The sequence below is a fragment of the Tamandua tetradactyla genome, chromosome 5 (genome assembly GCF_023851605.1).
Source record: "Tamandua tetradactyla isolate mTamTet1 chromosome 5, mTamTet1.pri, whole genome shotgun sequence".
Taxonomy (NCBI): domain Eukaryota; kingdom Metazoa; phylum Chordata; class Mammalia; order Pilosa; family Myrmecophagidae; genus Tamandua; species Tamandua tetradactyla.
In genome coordinates, this window is record NC_135331.1 from 43,958,934 (window position 1) to 43,981,774 (window position 22,841).

General features: G+C 36.4%; 1 protein-coding gene across 2 annotated transcripts in view; it reads left to right on the forward strand.

The window, feature by feature from the left end:
- Positions 1–6,110, forward strand: part of EIF2A (eukaryotic translation initiation factor 2A) — a 70,331-nt gene extending 64,221 nt beyond the window's left edge. For both annotated transcript variants that reach the window (XM_077160771.1, XM_077160770.1), the window contains 3 exons: positions 4,118–4,246; positions 5,079–5,144; positions 5,733–6,110. In XM_077160771.1, the coding sequence (XP_077016886.1) occupies positions 4,118–4,246; positions 5,079–5,144; positions 5,733–5,798 (261 nt within the window). In that variant the 3' untranslated portion in view covers positions 5,799–6,110. The remainder of the gene's footprint in view (positions 1–4,117; positions 4,247–5,078; positions 5,145–5,732) is intronic.
- The last annotated feature ends 16,731 nt before the right edge of the window (positions 6,111–22,841 follow it).

The following is a 22,841-nucleotide window of genomic DNA, read 5'->3' on the forward strand; positions in this document are numbered from 1 at the left end:
GAGATTAAAAGAAATATCAATCTAATGATTCTGCAGTCATACTCATTTGTTAAATCCTGTCTTCTCTACTTCCTCCTTCTGCTTTGCTCCTTCTTCTAGTTTTTAAGGGTATTTGGGCTATGTTGGAAAGGGGTGTTGACAATAGGGGATAGGGAGATGGAACTAGTTGATGTTCTTGGAGAGACTGGGTTTCAGGGCTTATCTGGCTTAGGAACCATCTGGAGGTTTTTGGTTTCTGGAAAATAATCTTAGCATGTGCAACTTATAGAATCTCAGCGCTGTAAATGTTCTTAAACTTAACAGGAATGATGTTGTTTGGGGCTTGGCAAGCCATGGTAATTAGCAATATCTACCTGAAGCTTGCATAAGAGTAGCCCCCAGAATAGCCTCTTGACTCAATGTAGACTCTCTTAGCTGCTGATGCCTTATTCTTTTACATTTCTTTTCCCCTTTTGGGTTAGTGAGGTGTTATCAATCCCAGGATGCCAGGACCAAGCTTGTCCCTGTGAGTAATGTTCCACATTGTCAGGGAGACTTTTACCCCTGGATGTCATGTCCCACGCTGCGTAATAATTTTCCTTGCAGAGTTGAGTTTAGAGAAAGAGAGATTGGCCACATATGAGCCACAAAAGAAGTTTTCTGAAAATAACTCTTAGGCATAACTATAGATAGGCTTAGTTTCTCTGCTACAAAAATAAGTTTCATAAGAGCAAGATCAAGGGCTTGACCTATTGACTTAGGAGTCCATAATGTTTGAAACAGTATCAGGGATTTCCTCTGTAGGAAAGTTTAATGGCACCATATTTTTTTCTATAGTTTCTGAAGGAATTTTTCCAATATTTTTTAATAATCTGTTCAACATACTCTGGATGTATCTGGGTATTACATTAAGCTGTATAAAGTTACAAGCCCTCATTCCCATTCTGGACTCCATGTGTTTGGGTTGTTTAATTGAACTACCCAGACAGGTTGAGTTCAATTATGTGCTACAGATAAATGAAGTTCTAAAATACAGACAGTGTCATCCTTACCTCTGTATTCTGACTGGTCTCGACCCAGTCAGCTTTATTGGAGCTTGATCTCTTTTTTGGTTTCTTTAACAGTTGTATGTAGCAGTGCTGATTTTCAGAGCTGCAGAATTTCGACTCTGAGTCTTAGGTACCCAGAGTTCCTGGGAAATACCCTGTTATACGTATATAACACAGCATCTCAAAATCTAGAAATAACGCTTACAGCTCCAAACTAAATGTGACTGCTATATGAGCTTACAAGCTAGGCCCCAGTTTTCTAAAAGAGGCCATACAATATTTGTTCTCCCGTTTCTTGCTTATTTTCTTTATGTATACATATGTTTTTTATTTTGTGTGTGTGTGTGTGTTTATTTTTATTTTTTAGATTTATTTTTTAGATTTATTTTTTAGTTTCTGGCTTACTTTGCATCACATAGTGTCCCCAAGGTTCATTCACCTCGTGGCATGCCTCATGACTTCACTTCTTTCAGTATTCACACAATATACCATCATGTGGTTGTACTATGGTTTGCCATTCTGCTTCTTAGTCAATGTATCCTTCAGCCAACTCCAACCATTGAGTATCATGTATAATAGCCAGCGTAAACAATCCGTGATTCACATTATCTTCACTTAGTTGAATAATCATCAGCACTCTCAATTTTAGACAATTTTCATTGCTCCAAAGAGAAAAAATAAAGATAAACACACCCTCACCATATAGAAAATCGAAACCTCCCCTTAACTCTTGTCTTCTCCCCCACCCCCTCCCCAGTGTCTTACCCCTGGTATTGCTATGGTACTCTTGATATCTTTCTATTAAAATAGGCCATGGCATGCAATAGTAGTTTTCCCCCTATGCCCTTCTATTATTGACTCTTCGTATAGGATTCATACCTTTGAAATAGTTCATGCAAGAACTTACTTATATTTGTAGTGTTAATCTGTGGGAGGTATGGCTCTATACAACTCCTTTCAATCATGTTCACCTTCAGTATGGTAGTTACTTATACATCCACTAATGAACTGCCTTCACTTCTGTCCATTCCCTTATATTTAAGTTCGACCTCATTAGCTATCCATTCACCCATTTCTAGCTTCTATCTCTAGGTCCCCTATATTCTATATTATATGCCTCTGAGTTTACCTTTACTAAGGTCATAATAGCAAAATCATATAGTGTCTAGCCTTTTGTGTCTGGCTTATTTCACTCAGCATTAGGTTCTTATGGTTCATCCATGTTGTTATATGCTTCAGGACCTCATCCTTTTACTGTTGCATAATATTCCATCATATGTGTATACCACATTTTGTTTATCCATTCGTCTGTTAATAGACACTTGGATTGTTTCCATCTTTTGGCAATTGTGAATAGTGCTACTATGAATATCAGTGTGAAAATGTTTGTGTCACTTCTTTCTGGGTGTGTACCAAGTAGTGAAACCTGGACATTTTGATATTTTAATGTGTTATCGTTGGAATTTAGACTCTATGTGTCTGTTCCTTAAACTTCTAACCAGCTAGTGCCATGAGAGTTTTCCTTAATTACCAGAAGCTAAAAAGAACAAAAGGAGGAAAAAACGAAAACACCTTTCCCATTTTTACAGGTTGAGCTTTGCAGATGCTTTCCTTTCATGCTTATCCATTCAAAGAGTTTAGAGAATTGCTGCAGGCCAAAGTCTAGTGGCTTCTCTGATCCCTTCTGCACATGTGTCTTGTCTTGGGCATGTGCCTGTGACCCTAGGAATCCCTCCTACCCTGTTTACATAATTACAAATATCCCTTCTCCCTTAGGAAACCATTTCTTTGCATTCCCAGGAGCTGCACTCTATGTCCTAAAATCAGTAATCCCTTGCCCCAGTCAGCATGACCTTGACTGTTCTCCCCCAGTATTCCGTAGGAGAGCTCTCCAAGCTGCCTTCTGCATTCAGGGCAATTTCTGAGACAGTGTATCCTTCAGGCTACCACCAGAGAGATTAGGTAGATATATATGCTCCCAGTATATGCATGAGGATTACTCTGCTCTCTCCAGAATCAAGTCCAGGGAGCTGCATTAGGAGTGGGGACTGGCTCCATACCAAGCCAGGAAACCATGAGAACCTACCACTATTAAAGTAACCTTTTTCTTGATTCAGTTCTTCCCCTGTTACTGCAGTCCTTTAACTGTTTTCTGGGGCTTTGAGAAAGATATTTCTGCAAGTTCTTGCTGATTGTTCAGTGCCTCTGTCAGGGGACAGAGCCCTAAAGCATCTCAGTCTACCATCTTGCTCATGATAGAGCCATTTCATTTCTTTTCTTCTTCTTTTTTTAATTGTGAAAAATAACATATATACAAAAAGCAATAAATTTCAAAGCACACTGCAAAATTAGTTATAGAACAGATTTCAGAGTTTGATACGGGTTACAGCTCCACAATTTTAGGGTTTTTTTCTAGCTGCTCCAAGACACTGGAGACTAAAAGAAATATCAAAATGATTCAGCAGTTATATCCTGTCTTCTCTGTTATAACTCCATCTTCTCCTTTGCTCTTTCTCCCAGTCTTTAGGGGTATTTGGTCTATGCCCATTCTAACTTTTTCATATTGAGAAGGGCTGTTGATAATATGGGATAGGGTGATGGAACTAGGTGATGTTCTAGAGAGGCTGGCCCCTCTGGGTTTCAGGGTTCACCTGGCCTAGGAACCCATCTGGGGGTTGTAGGTTTCTGGAAAGTAATCAGAGTGCATGGGACCACTGTAGAATCTCGGACAAAGCCCTAGGTCATTTCATTTCTTTTTGTCATTTTATTATATTAATAATACTGTATTTTTGTTATATTATTTTAACTCTAAATTCTAGATCTAGCGATGTTCTGTATAACAATTAGATGGTAAAAACCTTGTGGATGTCGCAAGGTCATGTGATTTTTTTTTTTTTAAGTTGTATTTTGTCAACTTGTCTATTATGGGAACATGTGATCTTACTTCATTAGAACTCCAGTTTGGATCCTTTCTTTATATAAAATGTACTATAAAGGATAGAGTTGCATATTTTGTGTCAGCATTTTGTACACAAAGGTTATGTTGGTTGATATACTTCAATGTTCTCATTTTTTTAAATTCCCTACAGGAGGCAAGAAGTGACAAGAGTCCAGATTTGGTACCTACTCCTGTCCCACAAAGCATACCCCGAAATACTGTTTCTCAGTCAACTTCTGGAGACCCTGATATAGACAAAAAAATCAAGAACCTGAAGAAGGTAAGAGACTTAAATGAGAAACAAATGTATTTTTCAAAGAAGGTAGTACTTGATGCCTACAGACAAACGAAGTTTGTAACAATTTTCATTGTTGCTTTCTCACTAGGAAACATTGTAATTTAAAATTGGCATGGATTTTAGTTCTTTTCACAAATGGCTTAAAGTCTATTAATCCATTTATTTGTGATTTTTGGATTAATAAGATATACGTTTCTGTAGAGATCCCCAATACTTCTAAACCAGTATTTCACTAGATACCTGTGAAATATGCAGAAAGATAATTATTCCAGTTTTAAAGATGAAAAACAGACAAAAAGAAGTTCATTTAACTTGTCAAATTGTAGCTGGTATTTGATGGTGGCCCTGGGAGTAAATATCTCTTCCTATCTTCCTACAAGAAGTCTTTCCCAGATTGCATTGTGAGGTTTCTTTTGAAACCAAAGGCATAATCCAGATATGATGAGGTACTGAAGTAAATGGTGAAATTGGTGATAATATTATGATATAGCATTAATTAAAAGATTGTCAAACTCCATGTTCTAAATATTTCCAATTAACTTTTTTTTTTTTTACATGGGCAGGCACCCGGAAATGAACCTGGGTCCCTGGCATGGCAGGCAAGAACTCTACCTGCTGAGCCACCATGGCCTTACAATTAACTTTTAAAATATAGTTTACCCTATCATTTTGACAGACCATTCTTGATAAAATGTAAGATAATTGATACTCCTTATTCAGTTTTCACATTCATATGATTGCTAATAAGAGAATATGCATTTAAAATGGCAATTTCTTTCTTCCTCTTAACTCATAATATATTTGATGTTTACAGAAACTGAAAGCAATTGAACAATTGAAAGAACAAGCAGCAACTGGAAAGCAGTTAGAAAAAAATCAGGTATCTGTATTTTTCATTTGGGCTTACAGTTGCCATTATCTCTCCCCCTTTTATTATAAGCAATTGTTTAATCTGATAAGAGAGTGAATAGATTTTAAAACTTCTTTGAAAACAGTGTGCTATATAAAAATGTAGTGACTGTGAAGCAGTATAGGATAGGGGAAGAAATGATATGGTGAATTAGATAGTTGCCATTCCTAAGAAGCATAGTAATGGTATTGCTGCTAAAAATAATGACAGTTTTTTACATTAGACAAATATAAGAGTCTCTTCTTTGTTATATCTCAGGTTGCACTGCTCTGTCACTTTTTCCCTCCTTTCCTAACTACTTTTAGCCCCAATGTGAGATGGAAAATCACTGAACCCAAAGGGATGCAGTAAGACCACTTCTGTCCTTCACCCGTTTTCTTCATAGCAGATAATTTAGAATATTATTTAATCTCTATTTTAAGCTGTGTTCACCAGTGGATCTGATAGTGTCAGAAATAAGTTTTCTCCATTGATATTGGTTATAGACCCAAAAACATTGAATTAATTTATTTTATTTCATTTTCTATTTAATAACTTTCCTGTTTTGAATTTTTCTAGCTGGAGAAAATTCAAAAAGAGAAAACTCTTCTGCAAGAGTTAGAAGAATTGGAATTGGGTATTTAGAGATTCACAGAAAGCAAGTTGGTTACCAAAAATCAGTACAAACACATATTATGTTAAACCCATTAGTGTACATGGAATATCCGTGTACTTACATTATTGTCCACCTATAATTTTAACCATTTGTCCAAGTCTCTGCATATGTATGAAATTATTTAATAATGTGTTAAATTGAATTCTGTCTGTTAATACATCATTTAGAAAAGTGACTCATGAATTTTTAAGCTAAGCTTGACATATTGAAAGATAAATATTACTCTTTTTAAGTAGGGAACATTATTTACCATATGAATGAATAAAGACATTTTAAATTTACTCATTTTTGCCTTTCTTAAAATCCAAATTGAGATGTTCTTTATTAATTTACCAGGTAAGTTTGGGAAATTTTTAATTTGAATATATAATACTGCTTATTCAACCTAAAGCATCATATTTTCCAAATACTTAAGAAAAGCCTTAAAAATCTGGTTGTATTAAATAAAGTAAATTATTTGTATTTTTTCTAGTATTTGAAGTAAAGTTTTTGTAATTAGCTAAAAGTAAATATAGACTTTAAAAATAGGAAACAGTAAAATATTTAACTTTGATGTTTTAAATAAGCCCAGTGATATAAGGGCGAGGTAAATATTTTCTTTGAGAACTATGATTATTTTGCTTAGTCAAGTCTTGATTATTTTGCTGGTTCATTCTTATAATGAAAAAAATGTAATGATAATCCAAGACTGACAACTATCAGGATAATTTAAATTTGTTTTTGGAGTCTGTTATAATTAAATTTGTAAAAACTTTTTATTTTGAAATAATTTCTGACTTTACAGGGCACTTGCAAAAATGATGCAAAACTACACAAAGAACTTTAATATATTCCCCATCTGGATACCTAGATCTACGTACTTTTAACATGTTGCCACATTTGCCATATCATTCTGTCTGTCCAGATATCTGTGTATCTGTCCTATCGATTTATCTCTTATAATTAATTTTTTATGCCAGGTAAACATTTGAAATTATTTTGTTTTATTTGCATTAATATAAGAATTCATTTTCCAGAACCAGCTAGTTAAAATGGTAATACCTAAACTGATAAGTGAGAGAAAGAACCCACAAGCAACTTGGGAGAAGCACACATAGATAACTGAGTTGACCAAGATCCCAAAACTTCTGCTTAGATTTGGTAAAGACCTAATATATTAAAATCTAAGCAGTATTTTAAATGTTTGTTTGGTGTATGTGTGCCTGCACACATGTACATATAATTGCTTTCAAAATTAATTCATTTCTGGTAATAGAAATAAATGTATATAGACTACTTTTACAGTATATTACTTTAAAAACATTTTCTCTAATAAAATGTTAAATAATGTATCCTGATACAGGTCATTTTTCTTGGTCTGACCACCTAATGATTTCTCTAAGTTACTATTTATAGGTAGCTCACAGTATAAACACTTTATTTTTAAACTATTTATCTTAGAGGTAGTATCATTTGTTCTTTTGTTTTAGTCAGATTTTTTTAATTGCTGATGAGTGATTGATCCTACCAAAATTCTTAAACTCATTTTTTAAAAAAAATTGTCTTTAATCCATTCAATTGTTTCCAAAGAAGTCTTTTAGTACTTAGGCACACATCAGTATAAAAATCATTGAGGTATTCTTTGACTACATATTTTGTATACTTTTTATTTTAATCATATCCTCTGGGGATATGACAGAAGTGATGAAAGTCTGTTTGGAAATAAAATTTAAAATACATTGCTGTATTCATTAAAAAGGAAAACCTGTCAATCCCAGATTCTTATAGAGACTCCTTCCTTAGTCATCTCAGAGATATAATATGTGTGTACCGTTAAGACATCTCTAGAGACATTGTAAGGTTGAGGGAAATGCTTCAGTAGACACAAAGCTCTTCCTCCCTTACCTTAGGGTTAAGCATTCTTCCCAGTGAGGGAAGAGAAAGGAGCAAAACCCAAGTTTAATCCTAAAAGAAGGAACTATCCTCTTAGAAGAGAGATAGATACAGCCTTTATGTCAAATCATGTGTATGTATATTGTTACCTAAAGTAATACTGAATATTTTGAAAACAATACTATTTTCTTTGGATACATTTAAATATGTAAACATATGGAAAAATATCTAGTAATAGATATATACTAAACTGACTACATTGACCACAAGGGTGGGGAGATGAAAAGAGATATTAGTTGGCAATGTTTAATTTTTTAATGAAGGAAAAAATAATTTTTTACCATTTAAAAATTATAATTGAGACTTGGCTTCAGAGTAGGAAAATTGTCCTCTTCCAGTCCAATATTAAGACTCCCTTTATACCTTTGGGGAGTATATCTAAAATAAGAACTCAGTGTTATGGAAATTGGGTAGAATTCATTTAGTTTTTGGTGTGCGTCACCTAATATGTGAGGCAAGATGAGAGAGAGACGTGTTTCTAATCTATTTTTTCCTTAAGAATTTTGACAAGTAGATTTGGAATTTAGCTGTCTCCTGTGCTCTCATATAAATGCATACTAGGTTTGGCTTGCCTTTTATCCTGGCATATTACCTAATTTAAGAACAAAAATGAGTTTGATTCCTGTTTCATGTACTCATTGATCCATTACATTTTTTTTTAATCAATGGGTAACTGATTTTTATATAACAATATATATATATATATCAATAAGATTTATAACTTAGACTTACTCATTGATTAAATTATCCACAGCCTATCTAAAGATTGCCTTGATATCTTTTGATTTGCCAGACATCCTTTTGGTTGTTTTGAACAATAAGGAATAACAAATAGGACCTAATTTTCAATGTCAATAGTTTTAAATATAGCATTATAGTAATTGTTAAACTACACACATGACAATCCTATATAAATGGTATTGAAATATCAGAGAGAGGAACATGTTTGGCAGTTTTTTCTTTTTCCCTTTCCTCTCTTCCCTTTCTTCTCCTCCCTTCCCAAGAAGAGACACAATGAGCATCCTTAATAACTCACATTTACTGAGCACTTGCCATGAGCTAGACATTGTTCTAAGTGCTTTATTTGCATTAAATTTTTTAATTCTCATAGCAACTCTATGAGGTAGATACTGTAATCTCTATAAATGAAGAAACTAAAGCCATTAAATTAAGAAATTTGGCAACATCATAAAGCTAAGAGATAGGATTTTGAACCTAGGCAGTTCGATGCCAGAGCCTAGGCGTCTTAGGATACTCTAGGACACCATGACATATTTCTTCTTTATCCTTGGGTGATAAGATCCTTGTATACTCAATTTAGTGTTTCTGAAGGATATTTATAAATGACCGTTGGATCATAGACCACACATTTAAATTTTAATGGATACCACCAAATTGCCCTCTTTTAAGATTTATATTTCTACCTGAAAGTTTCCCATACCCTTGTCAGTATTGGATGCTGTATTTGTATTTGTATTTGAATTTGAATTTAATTTCTGCAATGTGGAGAACAGGGAAATGATGCTCTTTCTTATTTTTATATACATTTCTTCATTTGGGATGTTTTATGTGCTTTTTAACATTTGAGTTATTTGTATTTCTTTAATGAACTGTCCTTCCTTTTCCTTTACCATTTCTCTATTTGGCTATTTAGTTCTTGTCTTATTAATTTGTAAGATTGTCCTATGTGGTAACCCATAAAATCTTTTAGAAAAGAATTTTAAGTATAAAATACATGCACATGATTTTTAAAAAATATATAAGCTGTACAAAAAGGCATACAATGAACATTGTCTCTGATCTCTATTCTAGTGGTAACAATTATTTCATTTGTGTATCTTTCTAGACAGTTGTATATATATTCATGTATACATAAATACATACTTTAAAAACAAATGATAGTCTGTTACATACATTGTTTTATACTCTTTTCCCTTAATATATTTTGGTGATCATTCCTTATCAGTACATTGCCCTTCATATATATATATATATATATATATATATATATTTATAAAACTTCATAATGGTCCAGTGTGGAAGTGAGATAATTTAGCAGCTTCACACTGATATACACTTAGGTTATAAAGCATTAAATACATATGCATTATGCATTAAAAAATTCTATTAATCTGTGTCTTAGGATTAAGTTGAATGTTTGGAAAAATTGAATTAATTCCTTGTATGTTCAGTTTAACTGGCGGTCATTTTGTAGTGTATTTCTTTTAGTTAATGATACTAGAAAGGACAGCAGGGAAGATTAAAAGTCGATTCAAGGGCGGGCCACGGTGGCTCAGCAGGCAGAGCTCTAGTCTGCCATGCCAGAGACCTGGATTTCATTCCTAGTGCCTGCCCATGCAAAAAAAGAAGTCTATTCAAGTGAGGTTTCAAAGCAGTTCTTTGTTTCACCCACCTATGTAAATACATTACTATCCAAAGCAGTGCAAACTGGCAATAATATATGAGTGAAAAATGAGATGAATGACTGACAGCCTTGTTCTTTATTTTATTCTGGAAAGAAAGAAGAATAGTAGAATAGGCCTATACCAGGTTCCTACTGAGTCATCTTCTCTACCATCCTCCAAATCCATAAAATCAAGAGATTTAGGAGAAATAACCTTCACCCTAATTATTATTTTTATTATTGTTGTTATTGTTGTTATTATTTTTAGTTATGTGAATCTGTTCACCAGTTGTCCATTGGGAACTATGCAATGTACAAGGGAAATACAATGTATAATTTAGAAATATCCAGTTATTTGTAGATCTAAATAAGTAGAAGACAGTTCAAGATCTGGTGCCAAAAGATGTGGTCAGAAGTAGTAATAGACACAAAATTCAAAGTATATCGATATGAAAAGATGGGAGATATTACTGTGCTCACCAATATTTCTTTTTCTCATCCCCTGACATGTGGGAAAATTACACTTCCCCGTTCTCTTGAAGTTAGGCATGGCTAAGTGACTTGCTTCAACCAATGAAATGTCAGGGAATGAAGTTTGTCATTTCTAAGCAAAAGCATGTAAAAGCCAGTACATGATTCGTCCTACCTCCTGCCCTGTTGTAGTGAATCCTAAAGCCTAGAATTGAGATGGCAGGGATAGGTCTCCGAGTGACTAGGATGAGCCAAGTCCCCTTGCTGACTCATGTTGGGTTTGTACCATGAATTATGTTTTTGGTTTGTTTATTTTGACTATTTTTTTTTAATTTAAAGTTTTATTCCCACACCATGTAATCCATGCTAAGTGTATAATCTATGGCTTCTAGTGTAATCGCGAAGTTATGTATTCACTACTGTGCTGGTTTGAAAGGATATATGTACCCTAGAAAAGCCATGTTTTAATCCTAATCCCATATTGTAAAGGCAGCCATTTCTTCTAATCCGTATTCAGCATTGTATGTTTGAAACTGTAATTAGATCTCCCTGGAGATGTGATGCAATCAGGAGTGATTGTTAAACTGGATCAGGTGACAACATGTCTCCACCCATTTGGGTGGATCTTGATAAGTTTCTGGAGCCCTATAAAAGAGGAAACATTTTGGAGAATGGAGTCGATTCAGAGAGAACAGAGAATGCTGCAGCACCACGAAGCAGAGTCCACAAGTCAACGACCTTTGGAAATGAAGAAGGAAAATGCCTCCCGGGGAACTTCATGAAACCAGAAGCCAGAAGAGAAGCTAGCAGATGATGCCGTGTTTGCCATGTGCCCTTCCAGATGAGAGAGGAACCCTGACCGTGTTCCCCGTGTGCCTTTCTACTTGAGAGAGAAACCCTGAATTTCATTGGCCTTCTTGAACCAAGGTATCTTTCCCTGAATGCCTTAGATTGGACATTTCTATAGACTTGTTTAATTGATTAGGACATTTTCTCGTCCTTAGAACTGTAAACTAGCAACTCATTGAATTCCCCTTTTTAAAAGCCATTCTGTTTCTGGTATATTGCATCCCAGCAGCTAGCAAACTAGAACAACTACCACAGTCAATATAAGAACATTCTCATTTCTTCTGGAAAAAAAAATCTCATACCCCTTATATCCCTCTGTTATTGCCATTTAACTTTGGTATAGTATCCTCTCTAGCTTTCCTTCTGGTGACATACATGACCCTAGCCTTCTCTCTTTCAACCATACTTCACACTCCACTTTTTACACTTACAGTTTTGTGCTACCATCACAAAGATTGCACTGTCTAGTTCCAAACATTTACCATCAACCTTATTAAACATTCTTTAGTTCTTAAGCATCATTTGACCAAAGTCTGCCTACATAGGTTATCTCCTGATAGGTTATCTCTCACATTTAACTCTGATTTTGCTCATTATAATTAGTTCACATTAGTGAGACCATACAGTGTATGTCCTTTTGTTTCTGCTTTATTTTGCTCAACGTAATGTCCTCAAGGTTCATCCATGTTGTTGCATGCCTCGTGACTTTATTCCTTCTTACAGCTACATAATATTTCAGTGTATATTATATATATATGTATACCACAGTTTGTTTATCTCACTTGTCAGCTGATAGACATTTGAGCTGTTTTCATCTATTCACAATCATGAATAAACATTTGTGTGCATATTGCTATTCATGTGTCCCTGCTTTTCAGTTCTTCCAAGTATATACCCCAAAGTATTGGAAACAGGTATACAAACAGGTACTTGTATACCAATGTTCATAAGCAACATTTTTCACAATATACAAAATGTGGAAACAACCCATGCCCATCAACAGATAAATGATAAACAAAATATGGTATATACATACATTAGTGTATTAATCGGCCATTAGAAAAGAATGAGTTTCTAATACATCCAATAGCATGCATTGTTAAGGATTGGATCTTGTCCCCCATAAAGATAAGCTCAAGTCTTAATCCACCTTTCCTGTGGATGTGAACCCATTTGTAAATAAGACATTTGAGTAGGTGATTAGTTAAGGTGTAGACTCATTTGTGAATAGGATCTTGAAAGATCTAAATAGGGTGAGGTATCAAACTGAATCAGTGTGGTCCTTAATCCATGTGACTGGAATCCTCACTAGGCTGAGGAAATTTGGATGCGGCCAGAAAACGCAGTGGAGAACAAGGAGACAGATCACCAGGCAACAGAAGAAATGCAAACCAAGGAACCCTAAGGCTTACTGCAAGCCAGTATCAGAGCACTGCAGACCAGCCACTGGAGATCGTGACTTTTGCCTCCCAAACCATGATAAAGTCCTATTCTTTAAGCCAACCCATTATGTGGTATTTCTCACAGCAAACTAGAAAAGTTACAACATGGATGGCCTTTGAAAACATGATGCTAAGTGAAATAATCCAGACACAAAAGGTCAATTATTGCTTGATTTCCCTTAAATGAAATATCTATAATTGGCAAATTAATAGGGACAAAAGTTACATTAAAAGTTGCCAGATGCTGGGGGCAAGAGAAAATGGGGAGTTATTACTTAATGAGTACAGTCTCTGGGATAATGAAAAAGTTTTGGAAATAGTGGTGATTGTTGTACAACATTGTAAATATAGTTAATGCCACTGAATTGTACACTTAAAATTTGGTAAAATGAAAACAAAACAAAATTGGGTAAAGTGATAAATTTTATGTTACATGTATTTTACCACAATAACAATTTTTTAAAATGTTAATTCCAATCATATTCCCAATAGTGAACATAATAGTGACTACTTTAGTAATAGAGGACTGGTTAATTTGTGGTACATCCATACAATGGAATACCATCAACCTTTAAAAAATGATATAGAAGAACAGATGTCAGCAAACCATAGGTCTTAGGCTAAATATGACCAGACATCGAGTGTTTTATGTATTTTTAAATGCTGAAAAACCAAAAGAATATTTTTTGACACTTGAAAATTATGTGAAATTCAGATTTCAGCATCCAGAAATAAAATTTTATTAAAACACAGCCATGTGGTTCCGGGTCAAGATGGCGGCTTAACAATGTGCGCATTTTAGTTCGTCCTCGAGAACAACTACTAGATAACCAGAAACAGTACAGAACAGCTCCTGGGGCGACGTCAGTGACCAGACACACAGCGTACCCCAGTCTGGACCAGCTGGACCGGCTGTGAGCACCCCCCAGAACCGTGAGTTCCCAAAGCTGTGGTGGCTAGCGCCCCTCCCCCACAGGCTATTCCCAGAGGGGAAAGGAAAGAGACTTTACCAGCAGCAGGGACTGGGCACAATCAAACACCAATTGTGGAATTAATTAACAAATTCTGCCTACTAAAAATAGGCCCCCAACTTAGGTGAACCTGATCAAAGTGGAAGTTGCTCATTTTCGCCCCAGCACCAAGGTGACTTGACTGCCTCTGGATACAGCGGCAGGACTTTTCAGCCTGCAACTGCCCCAGGCATAGGCAGAAGTGAGCTCTTTTGGGGGCTTATCTGGAGCCTGTGCCTTCCCCAGGGGAGAGGTGAAGCCCCACCCAGGTGGAATCCCTCCATCAAGGAATTCACACACCAGGGCTTGGTAATTTGAAGCCATTAAAACCAGCCTACAACCTCTCCTCTGTCTCCATCACGTCCCCAGCAGGGAGAGTCTGCCAAAGTTAAAGGTATCACATCATCTTATGCTGGTGGGACCTGCAGTCAGACAAGCACCACATACTGGGCAGGATAAGAAAAACAGAGTCCAGAGACTCCACAGGAAAGTCTTTCAACCTGCTGGGCCTCACCCTCAGGGAAAACCGACGCAGGTGACTCTTTCCTCCTGATAGGAGGCCAGTTTGGTCTGGGAAAATCTGGCTGGGGTCTATAATATCTAAGTAGACCCTCTTAAGTGTGTGTTTGGGAAAGGCACCACACAAGCAAGGCAAGAAACAAGAAAACAAGAACTGAAAAATTCTCCTCTGTTAAACAAAACTTAAGCTAAAGGTCCAGATAAAGCTGAACGGAACGTCAAAGAACAGATAGACAACAAATTCATCCAGCAAGAAAACCCTAGATAAAAGAAGTGAAAGCAATCTCCAGAATAAATTAATTAAGGTAATTAAATGCCTAGACGCCAGCAAAAAATAACAAATCACACTAAGAAGATTGAAGATATGGCCCAGTCAAAGGAACAAACCAACAATTTATAGAGGAGCTGAAACAATTCAGAATGTACGAACAGACATGGAAAACCTCATCAAAAACCAAATCAATGAATTGAGGGAGGATATAAAGAAGGCAAGGAAAGAACAAAAAGAAGAAACTGAAAGTCTGAAAAAACAAATCACAGAACTTATGGAAATGAAAGACACAGTAGAAGAGATGAAAAAAACAATGGAAACCTACAATGGTAGATTTCGAGAGACAGAACATAGGATTTCTAAACTGGAGGACGGAACATCTGAAATCCGACAAGAAACAGAAACTATAGGGAAAAAAAAGGAAAAATATGAGTAGGGACTCAGGGAATTGAAAGACAATATGAAGCACACGAATATACATGTTGTGGGTGTCCCAGAAGGAGAAGAGAAGGGAAAAGAAGGAGAAAAACTAATGGAGGAAATTATCACTGAAAATTTCCCAACTCTTATGAAAGACTTAAAATTACAGATCCAAGAAGTGCAGCGTACGCCAAACAGAATATATCCAAATAGACATACTCCAAGACTTTTACTAATCAGAACATCAGAGGTCAAAGAGAAAGAGAGGATCTTGAAAGCAGCAAGAGAAAAGCAATCCATCACATACAAGGGAAGCCCAATAAGACTATGTGCAGATCTCTCAGCAGAAACCATGGAGGCAAGAAGACAGTGGGATAATATATTTAAATTATTAAAAGAGAAAAACTGCCAACCAAGAGTTCTATATCCAGCAAAACTGTCCTTCAAAAATGAGGGAGAAATTAAAACATTTTCAGACAAAAAATCACAGAGAATTTGTGACCAAGAGACCAGCTCTGCAAGAAATACTAAAGGGAACACTACAGACAGATACGAAAAGACAGAAGAGAGAGGTATGGAGAAGAGTGTAGAAAGGAAGGCTATGAGTAAAGGTAAAAAGAAGGAAAATTAGATATGACATATAAAATCCGGAAGGCAAAACAGTAGAAGAAAGTACTACCCATGCAGTACTAACACTGAATGTTAATGGATTAAACTCTCCAATCAAAAGACATAGTCTGGCAGAATGGATTAAAAAACAGGACCCATCTATATGCTGTTTCTACTCAAAGGACATGAGACCAAGGACACAAATGGACATTTACACACCAATGTTTATAACAGCATTATTAACAATTACCAAGAGATGGAAACAGCCAAAATGTCCATCAACAGACAGTTGACTAAACAAACTGTGATATTTACATAAGATGGAATATTATGCAGCTATAAGACAGAATAAAGTTATGAAGTATGTAACAACATGAATGGACCTTAAGGACATTATGCTGAGTGTGATTAGCCAGAAACAAAAGGACAAATACTGTATGGTCTCACTGATATGAACTGACATTAGTGAATAAACTTGGAATATTTCCTTGGTAACAGAGACCATCAGGAGATAGAAATAGGGTGAGATATTGGGTAATTGGAGCTGAAGGGATACAGATTGTGCAACAGGACTGAATATAAAAACTCAGAAATGGACAGCACAGTATTACCTAACTGTAATACAATTATGTTAAAACACTGAATGAAACTGCATATGAGGATGATAGAGGGAGGAGGGCTGGGGCATAAATGAAATCACAAAGAAAGATAGATGATTGAGATTGAGATGGCGTAATCTAGGAATGCCTAGAGTGTATAATGATAGTGATTAAATGTACAAATTTAAAAAATGTTTTTGCATGAGGAAGAACAAAAGAATGTCATTACTGCAGTGTGCTGAAAATAGATGGTACTTAATAGTTTAAAATTTCAACTAATGTGTGAGACTAAAACAAAAAATGTTTATTTGGTACAAATCTATACTTTGACTAGTGCATCTCCTAATATAACTTATGTAGATAGTTGATTGAACACCTTAAGTACGTGGAACTTTGTTTAGGACATGAGAGTTTGTTGGTTTTTGCCCAGGTGATGCCCTGATGAATCCCAGAGTGATTTGATCAGTGAGTGGAAAAGTATTTGCAAAGTCCCCTTCGGGGAATGGTGAGAACCGGGGAAACTCAACTTCCCCAAGTTGAATTCTTGATATTCTCACAAGCAGTGTGAACAACTAAAGCTATAGGCTGAGCCCCCAGTCTTGGGGTTTGTTCATATGAAACTTAAGCCCACAGGGGATAGGTCAAGCCTACTTAAAATTAAGCCTAAGAGTCACCCCCAAGAGAACCTCTTTTGTTGCTCAGATGTGGCCTCTCTCTCCAGCCAACACAGCAAGCAGACTCACCACCCTCCCCCTGTCTACGTGGGACATGACTACCAGGGGTGCAGATCTTCCTGGCAGCGTGGGACAGAAATCCCAGAATGAGCTGAGATTCAGCATCAAGGGATTGAGAAAAACTCTAGAATGAGCTGAGACCTAGCATCAAGGGACTGAGAAAACCTTCTCGACCAAAAGGGGAAAAGTGAAATAAGACAAAGTGTCAATGGCTGAGAGATTCCAAACAGAGTCGAGAGGTTATCCTGGAGGCTATTGTGCATTAAGTAGATATCACCTTGTTATCCAAGATGTAATGGAGAGGCTGGAGGGAACTGCCTGAAAATGTAGAGCTGTGTTCCAGTAGCCATGTTTCTTGATGATGATTGTATAATAATATAGCTTTCACAATGTGACTGTGTGATTGTGAAAACCTTGTGTCTGATGCTCCTTTTATCTACCTTGTCAACAGATGAGAGGAACATATGGAATAAAAATAAATAATAGGGGGAACAAATGTTAAAATAGGTTTAGTTTGAAATGCTAGTAATCAATGAAAGGGATCAGTAAGGGGTATTGCATGTAAAATTTTTTTTCTTTGTTATATTTTTCTGTTGTCTTTTTATTTCTTTTTCTGAATTGATGCTAATGTTCTGGGAAATGATCATGATGATGAATATGCAACTATGTGATGATATTGTGAATTGCTGAGGGTATGTGTTGGGAATGTTTGTGTTTCTTGTAATTTTTTTTAATTAATAAAAAATTAAAAAAAAAAAAAAAGCTGAGAAGGCTCAGCATTAGGCTATTTATGTGACTCCTTTTAAAGCCTTGCAAGCCCTGGCCCAACTTTTACTGAGAGGACATTTCATGGACTTAAATCATCAGTAATTTAATTACATCTCTGATTATATCTACAATCAGCTTAGGAGAGAGTCTTCAGCAAAGACAGATGTTTAATCCAATCAGTTGAAGGCACCAAAAGGAGAAGTGATCACTTCAGCAGTCAGAAGAGAATTTTTATCTCTATTTCAGCCAGCCAGCCTTTCCTGGGGAATTCATAAAGAACCATCATTGAAGTTTCTGGCTTCCAGCCTGCTCTATGGAATTTGGACTCATACATCCCCACAGTTGTGAAGGCACAGGATGATCTCTGCTGGTCTTCTCTCCAGGCCTCTGAGTTATAACAACTTTCCCCGTTGTGATTCCTTTCTGCATCTCCAAAGGCCCAGGCTGAGCTGCGAGTGCTGAGCTGAGAGACCTGCCCCAGGCATGTTATCATGCTGAAAATGATAGACCCTTGATGGAAAGCTTTGGGGATATTTGATCAGATCTGAAGGACAACCATCCCCACACGGGATATATTGATGAATGGAGACAAAATGGCTCAGTGGAAATCCATGAAATGTGAAGGGATTTCCAGTTCTCACTGATTCTCTCTGTTTTAAAATTGGCATAGGAAAGTGAATTTATTTCTTGCTGAGGCTCCTATTTCCTCTAACTCTATTCATTGATGAAACAAAACATGTAAACATATGAAAACAAATACCAAGAGCAGCAAAACGAGTGTGACTGTCCCCAGTGTAGGGAAATTCTGGCTCCTTTAAAGAAAAAATGAGACTTGGAAGTTGCAGGTGAAAATATTACATCTGCTGAATATGAAGTCTTATTTTTCAGGCAAGTGTGTGTGAATGCTCCATGGCAGAGTGTCACCTATTATACCACCACATCACACCCTGAGTGTCATGCGTGGAGAATGAGGATGGCATGGTATTTCAGGGGTCTTCAAGGTTGCATGAGGGGATACATGGGCTTAGAATGATATCAACCTATGGACTTGTCTGCTCTAGCCATGATCAACCTTTTCCATAATGTACATAGGTGACCAGAGTAAAGTTAGTGAACTCATTCCTAAAACCTGCCTCCCTCCTAACTATCACACTGATGGTCTCTCTTTGTTGTCAGGCCCTTGTTTTTGTTTGAAATAGAACACTCTCAGGGTTCCAAGCTGGCAGTTACAGACCAGAAGTTACTGGCCAGAGGCAGATCTGAGGGTGCTCTGGGTCCATGAAAGTCACAAAAATGTCTTTTCAGCTAATACTTGTACAACTGCCCAATGTTTTTATGGTTTTACGTGAAATTTCCTTGGAAATTTTAATATATGCTATTTTGATTGCTCTCATAATTCAAGTCCGTGGATGTGGTTTGAAGGCGAAAGCACTAGCCAAGCAACTTGCATCTCAATGTGAAAAATACCATGAATTCATTGAGCAGATAGGAGAGATTACCAAACTGTGTGAAGACCTCAGGTTAACTGCAGTGAAGACTTCACCTCCAATGTTACAAACCCTGTGTCTTGTAACACTTAACAAGGATACAAACCAGTTCCTCTTGCCAATTGAAGATTTATTAGAAATTCTGGACAAAGAACAGAAACGTGAGACTCCAAGATTTTCCTTCCACAGAATGATTCAGGGTCATCGTCAAGGACAGAAACAGTCACTCGATGAGACATTCAAATCCCTGCAGTGGAATGAGACTGGGGCCAAAGACATTTTAAAGTCATCTCAGCAGAATGGAGAACAATGCCAGGAAGAAATCCTTGAGCATTTGGATGAAAATGCTCAGCTTCATGGAACTCTACACCTGCATGCCTTAGAAGATGCTGCATGGAATGAACGTATTAAGGAAGTAAAGGAACAAATCAATGAAGAACTTACAAGTTGAAATAAACATCTAGAAAATGAGCAGGGGCCGCTACAGCAAGATAATGAACAGTTAGAAAATAAGATTGAAAAGCTTCAGTACACACGGCAAATCCTTCCCGAAGTGCATCGACATCGCCTCCTGCAACTTCACCGGGAATCAGTCCAGCAGGAAAGTGTCCTCTTGGGCATGGAGAACAAAATTACTAAGGTGTATAAAAACATACAAGATCTAGAGTAGCAAGCTGACACTTACAGAAAGATGGCTGAAGAGCTGGAGAAGGAAATGGAGAGTACAGCTTCTTACCATCAGAGATGGATTAGGCACCATGAGAGAAATTCTCAAGAAAATTACCTGGCAGCTCTGGCTGCAGAAAGAAAGCTCATTGAGCTAAGACAGGAAACTGAACAGAATTGGCAAAAATTGCAGGAAAGAGAGCATAAAATCTACCTTTTCCCAAGGGGTCCTTTTGCACTCACTGTTCCACTTGCAGCCCAGGGAGGCTGGAGAGGTTCAAGGCAAGCCCTGCATCATCAGGTCCCCAGTGGGGGAGGAGGGGACCGCAGCGAGGGCTCAGAAGTCCAAGGTGATGCTCTTGTTTGACTCTCCACTACATGAGCCAGTCCCTCACAGTTCTCAGCACTTGAACTGAGGATGTATTTTATACTTTCAAAGAGATTGGGCTTACTAACTTATTAGTATATTTTTATTTTTAGTTTGTTTCTGTTAATTAATCTATACTCTATTTTCTGTTGTTGAAATTTTATAGAATTGTACTACATGGGAATTTTTTCCAGAATATATATAATTTTCATAGTGTTTTAGGAATATACTACTAACCTTTTATTGAATCCCATAGTTTTATGCCATAAAGTATGCATGTTAAACCTATTGTCCCACAATTAGTTTCACAGTTACAGAAATTTGACATGAATGGGTAAAATATTTGTGTAACAGTCATGTTTGTAATTATATATGTGAGGTAAGATTTAAAAGATATAAAAGTAACTTAGTATTTACAGCATTCAATTTTAATAGTTTTATAATCTATAAAGAAATAACACACAGATTATTATTATTATTATTTTCGTGTCTTTCTAATCTCAGTGATTTAGTTTTGGTACTTGATATTTTTTAACTATTTTGTTTCTCATTTCTCTTTAAACTTACCAAATTATTCATGTTATTCTAAGCAACTGAAAAATGTATGTTTCCTTCAATGAACTAAAATTTCTTAACTATTCAAAAATATAGAAACTAAATGTGGAGTATTTCTTAACTTATATCACTAATAAACTTATACAGATGCAAATAAAGAAGATTTATTTATGTTTTAAAAAAAAAATAGCCATGCTCATTCATATACTTATGTCCATGCTGCTTTCATGCTCAACAGCTGAGTTAAGTAGTTGTGACAAACCGTCTGCTTCACAAAGCCTAAAATGCTTCCTCTCTGGCCCTTTACAGGAAAAGTTTGCTAACTCTGCTATAGAAGAATCAATGTGACATTAAAATAATCATAAGATCTAGTTATTTTTCTTCTTGTATTTACTGCTATATAAATTCCTGGAAGTGAAATTGCTTAGCTAAGTGATATTTTAAAATGTTAGCACTCCTTTTATTTTTAAAACTTTATTTTTTCCTTCGCCAACCTCACCTTTTTTTTTTTTTTTTCAATCGATCTGTGTTCATATTTGGTACTGCTATTACTCTGAGTGAATGACTCAGTCATTCTGGTGAATGACTCTGCAAATTGGCGTTTTAATGACTAAACTTTAAAAAAAAAAAATAGTGTAATGGGCCAGATTTTTTTTTACACAGATTGAACCACTTAAACATTTATTGTTCAAAAGGTTAATGACAGGAGTCCAGGGCCAACCAAATTGCATCGGACAAACCATTATGCCACTCTTTTTAAATTAATTTGAACATTGCCTGAATTTATACCCACTGTCAAGTATAAAGATTATGTGTATGAGTTCCAAAACAACTTATATCAGAAAGTCCCTGATCTTTGTATTGCAATCCAAATACACGTGAAAAAAAGATGTTGAGTCTTCCAAAAGTAAATCGTAAGGTGAGCGTTTTATTCTTTGCTCTTCAGCTCTCTATCTACATACACAATCCATTAATAGCTGTAGTACTTCTGAGACTCTCTGTGACCTCTCCATCATATCAGGGGTCGGTTACAGGCCCCCAACAGTAAGGACATCTCCGTCCTGTAAAGTTGATGAGATCACATATCCGGTAGGGATGCCTCTTCAGTCGTGGAGACCTGTTTACAAAAAAGACTTCCGAATGAGGGAACCAACCGCCTACTCACAGCCCTGTGACAGGCAGGTGTCCTGCAAGTGTAGGGGCACAATGGCTGGGGACCACCACAGTTCTCAAAGTAGAGGCTTTCCTCTTCCTCTGATAGCGGAGCTTTCTTTTGCTCGTCAGGACTCTGTGGAGGTCCAAATTCAGAATTGTCTGGTTAAAGAAGTTTGCAGAACTCCAGCCAGAGGCAAATGCATGACCATTTGCTCTTTACACGTGGAGAAGATCCAGGCTTAGCAGTTCCACAGGTGGAGGTTGCTGCTTTAGAGCCCACTCCTGCCCTCTACACCGCTCATTTGGTTCCTGAAACCCATGTAGATCTGCACAAGCCTCCATCTTCACTACCCCTCTTCCAATAGTTATGTTATGGAAATCGTAAGTAAACCAGTTAGTATAATTCCATCTGATTCCTGTTTTTTGGCATTTTTACACAATTTCTGAACCACTTGTTTTTTCAATGTTGCCGTAGATTTATAGCTCGTACCACTTTTCTATCATTTCACTGAGATCCCAAGAAAGGAGGGAAGAAAATGCATGTGATTATTCTGCTACCTTAAATCGGAAGTCACTTTTAAGGTTTTTAAATATATTTTATAGTATATATGTATACATATTTTAGATGAATTTAAAAATTAAAAAAGCATCTTCAAATCACCACAAACAGTTCCTCATATGGCCGCTAGAGGGTTCCAAAGATCAGAGTATAGGGAAATTGATGCAGAATTAGACATTTTAGAACATATTTGAA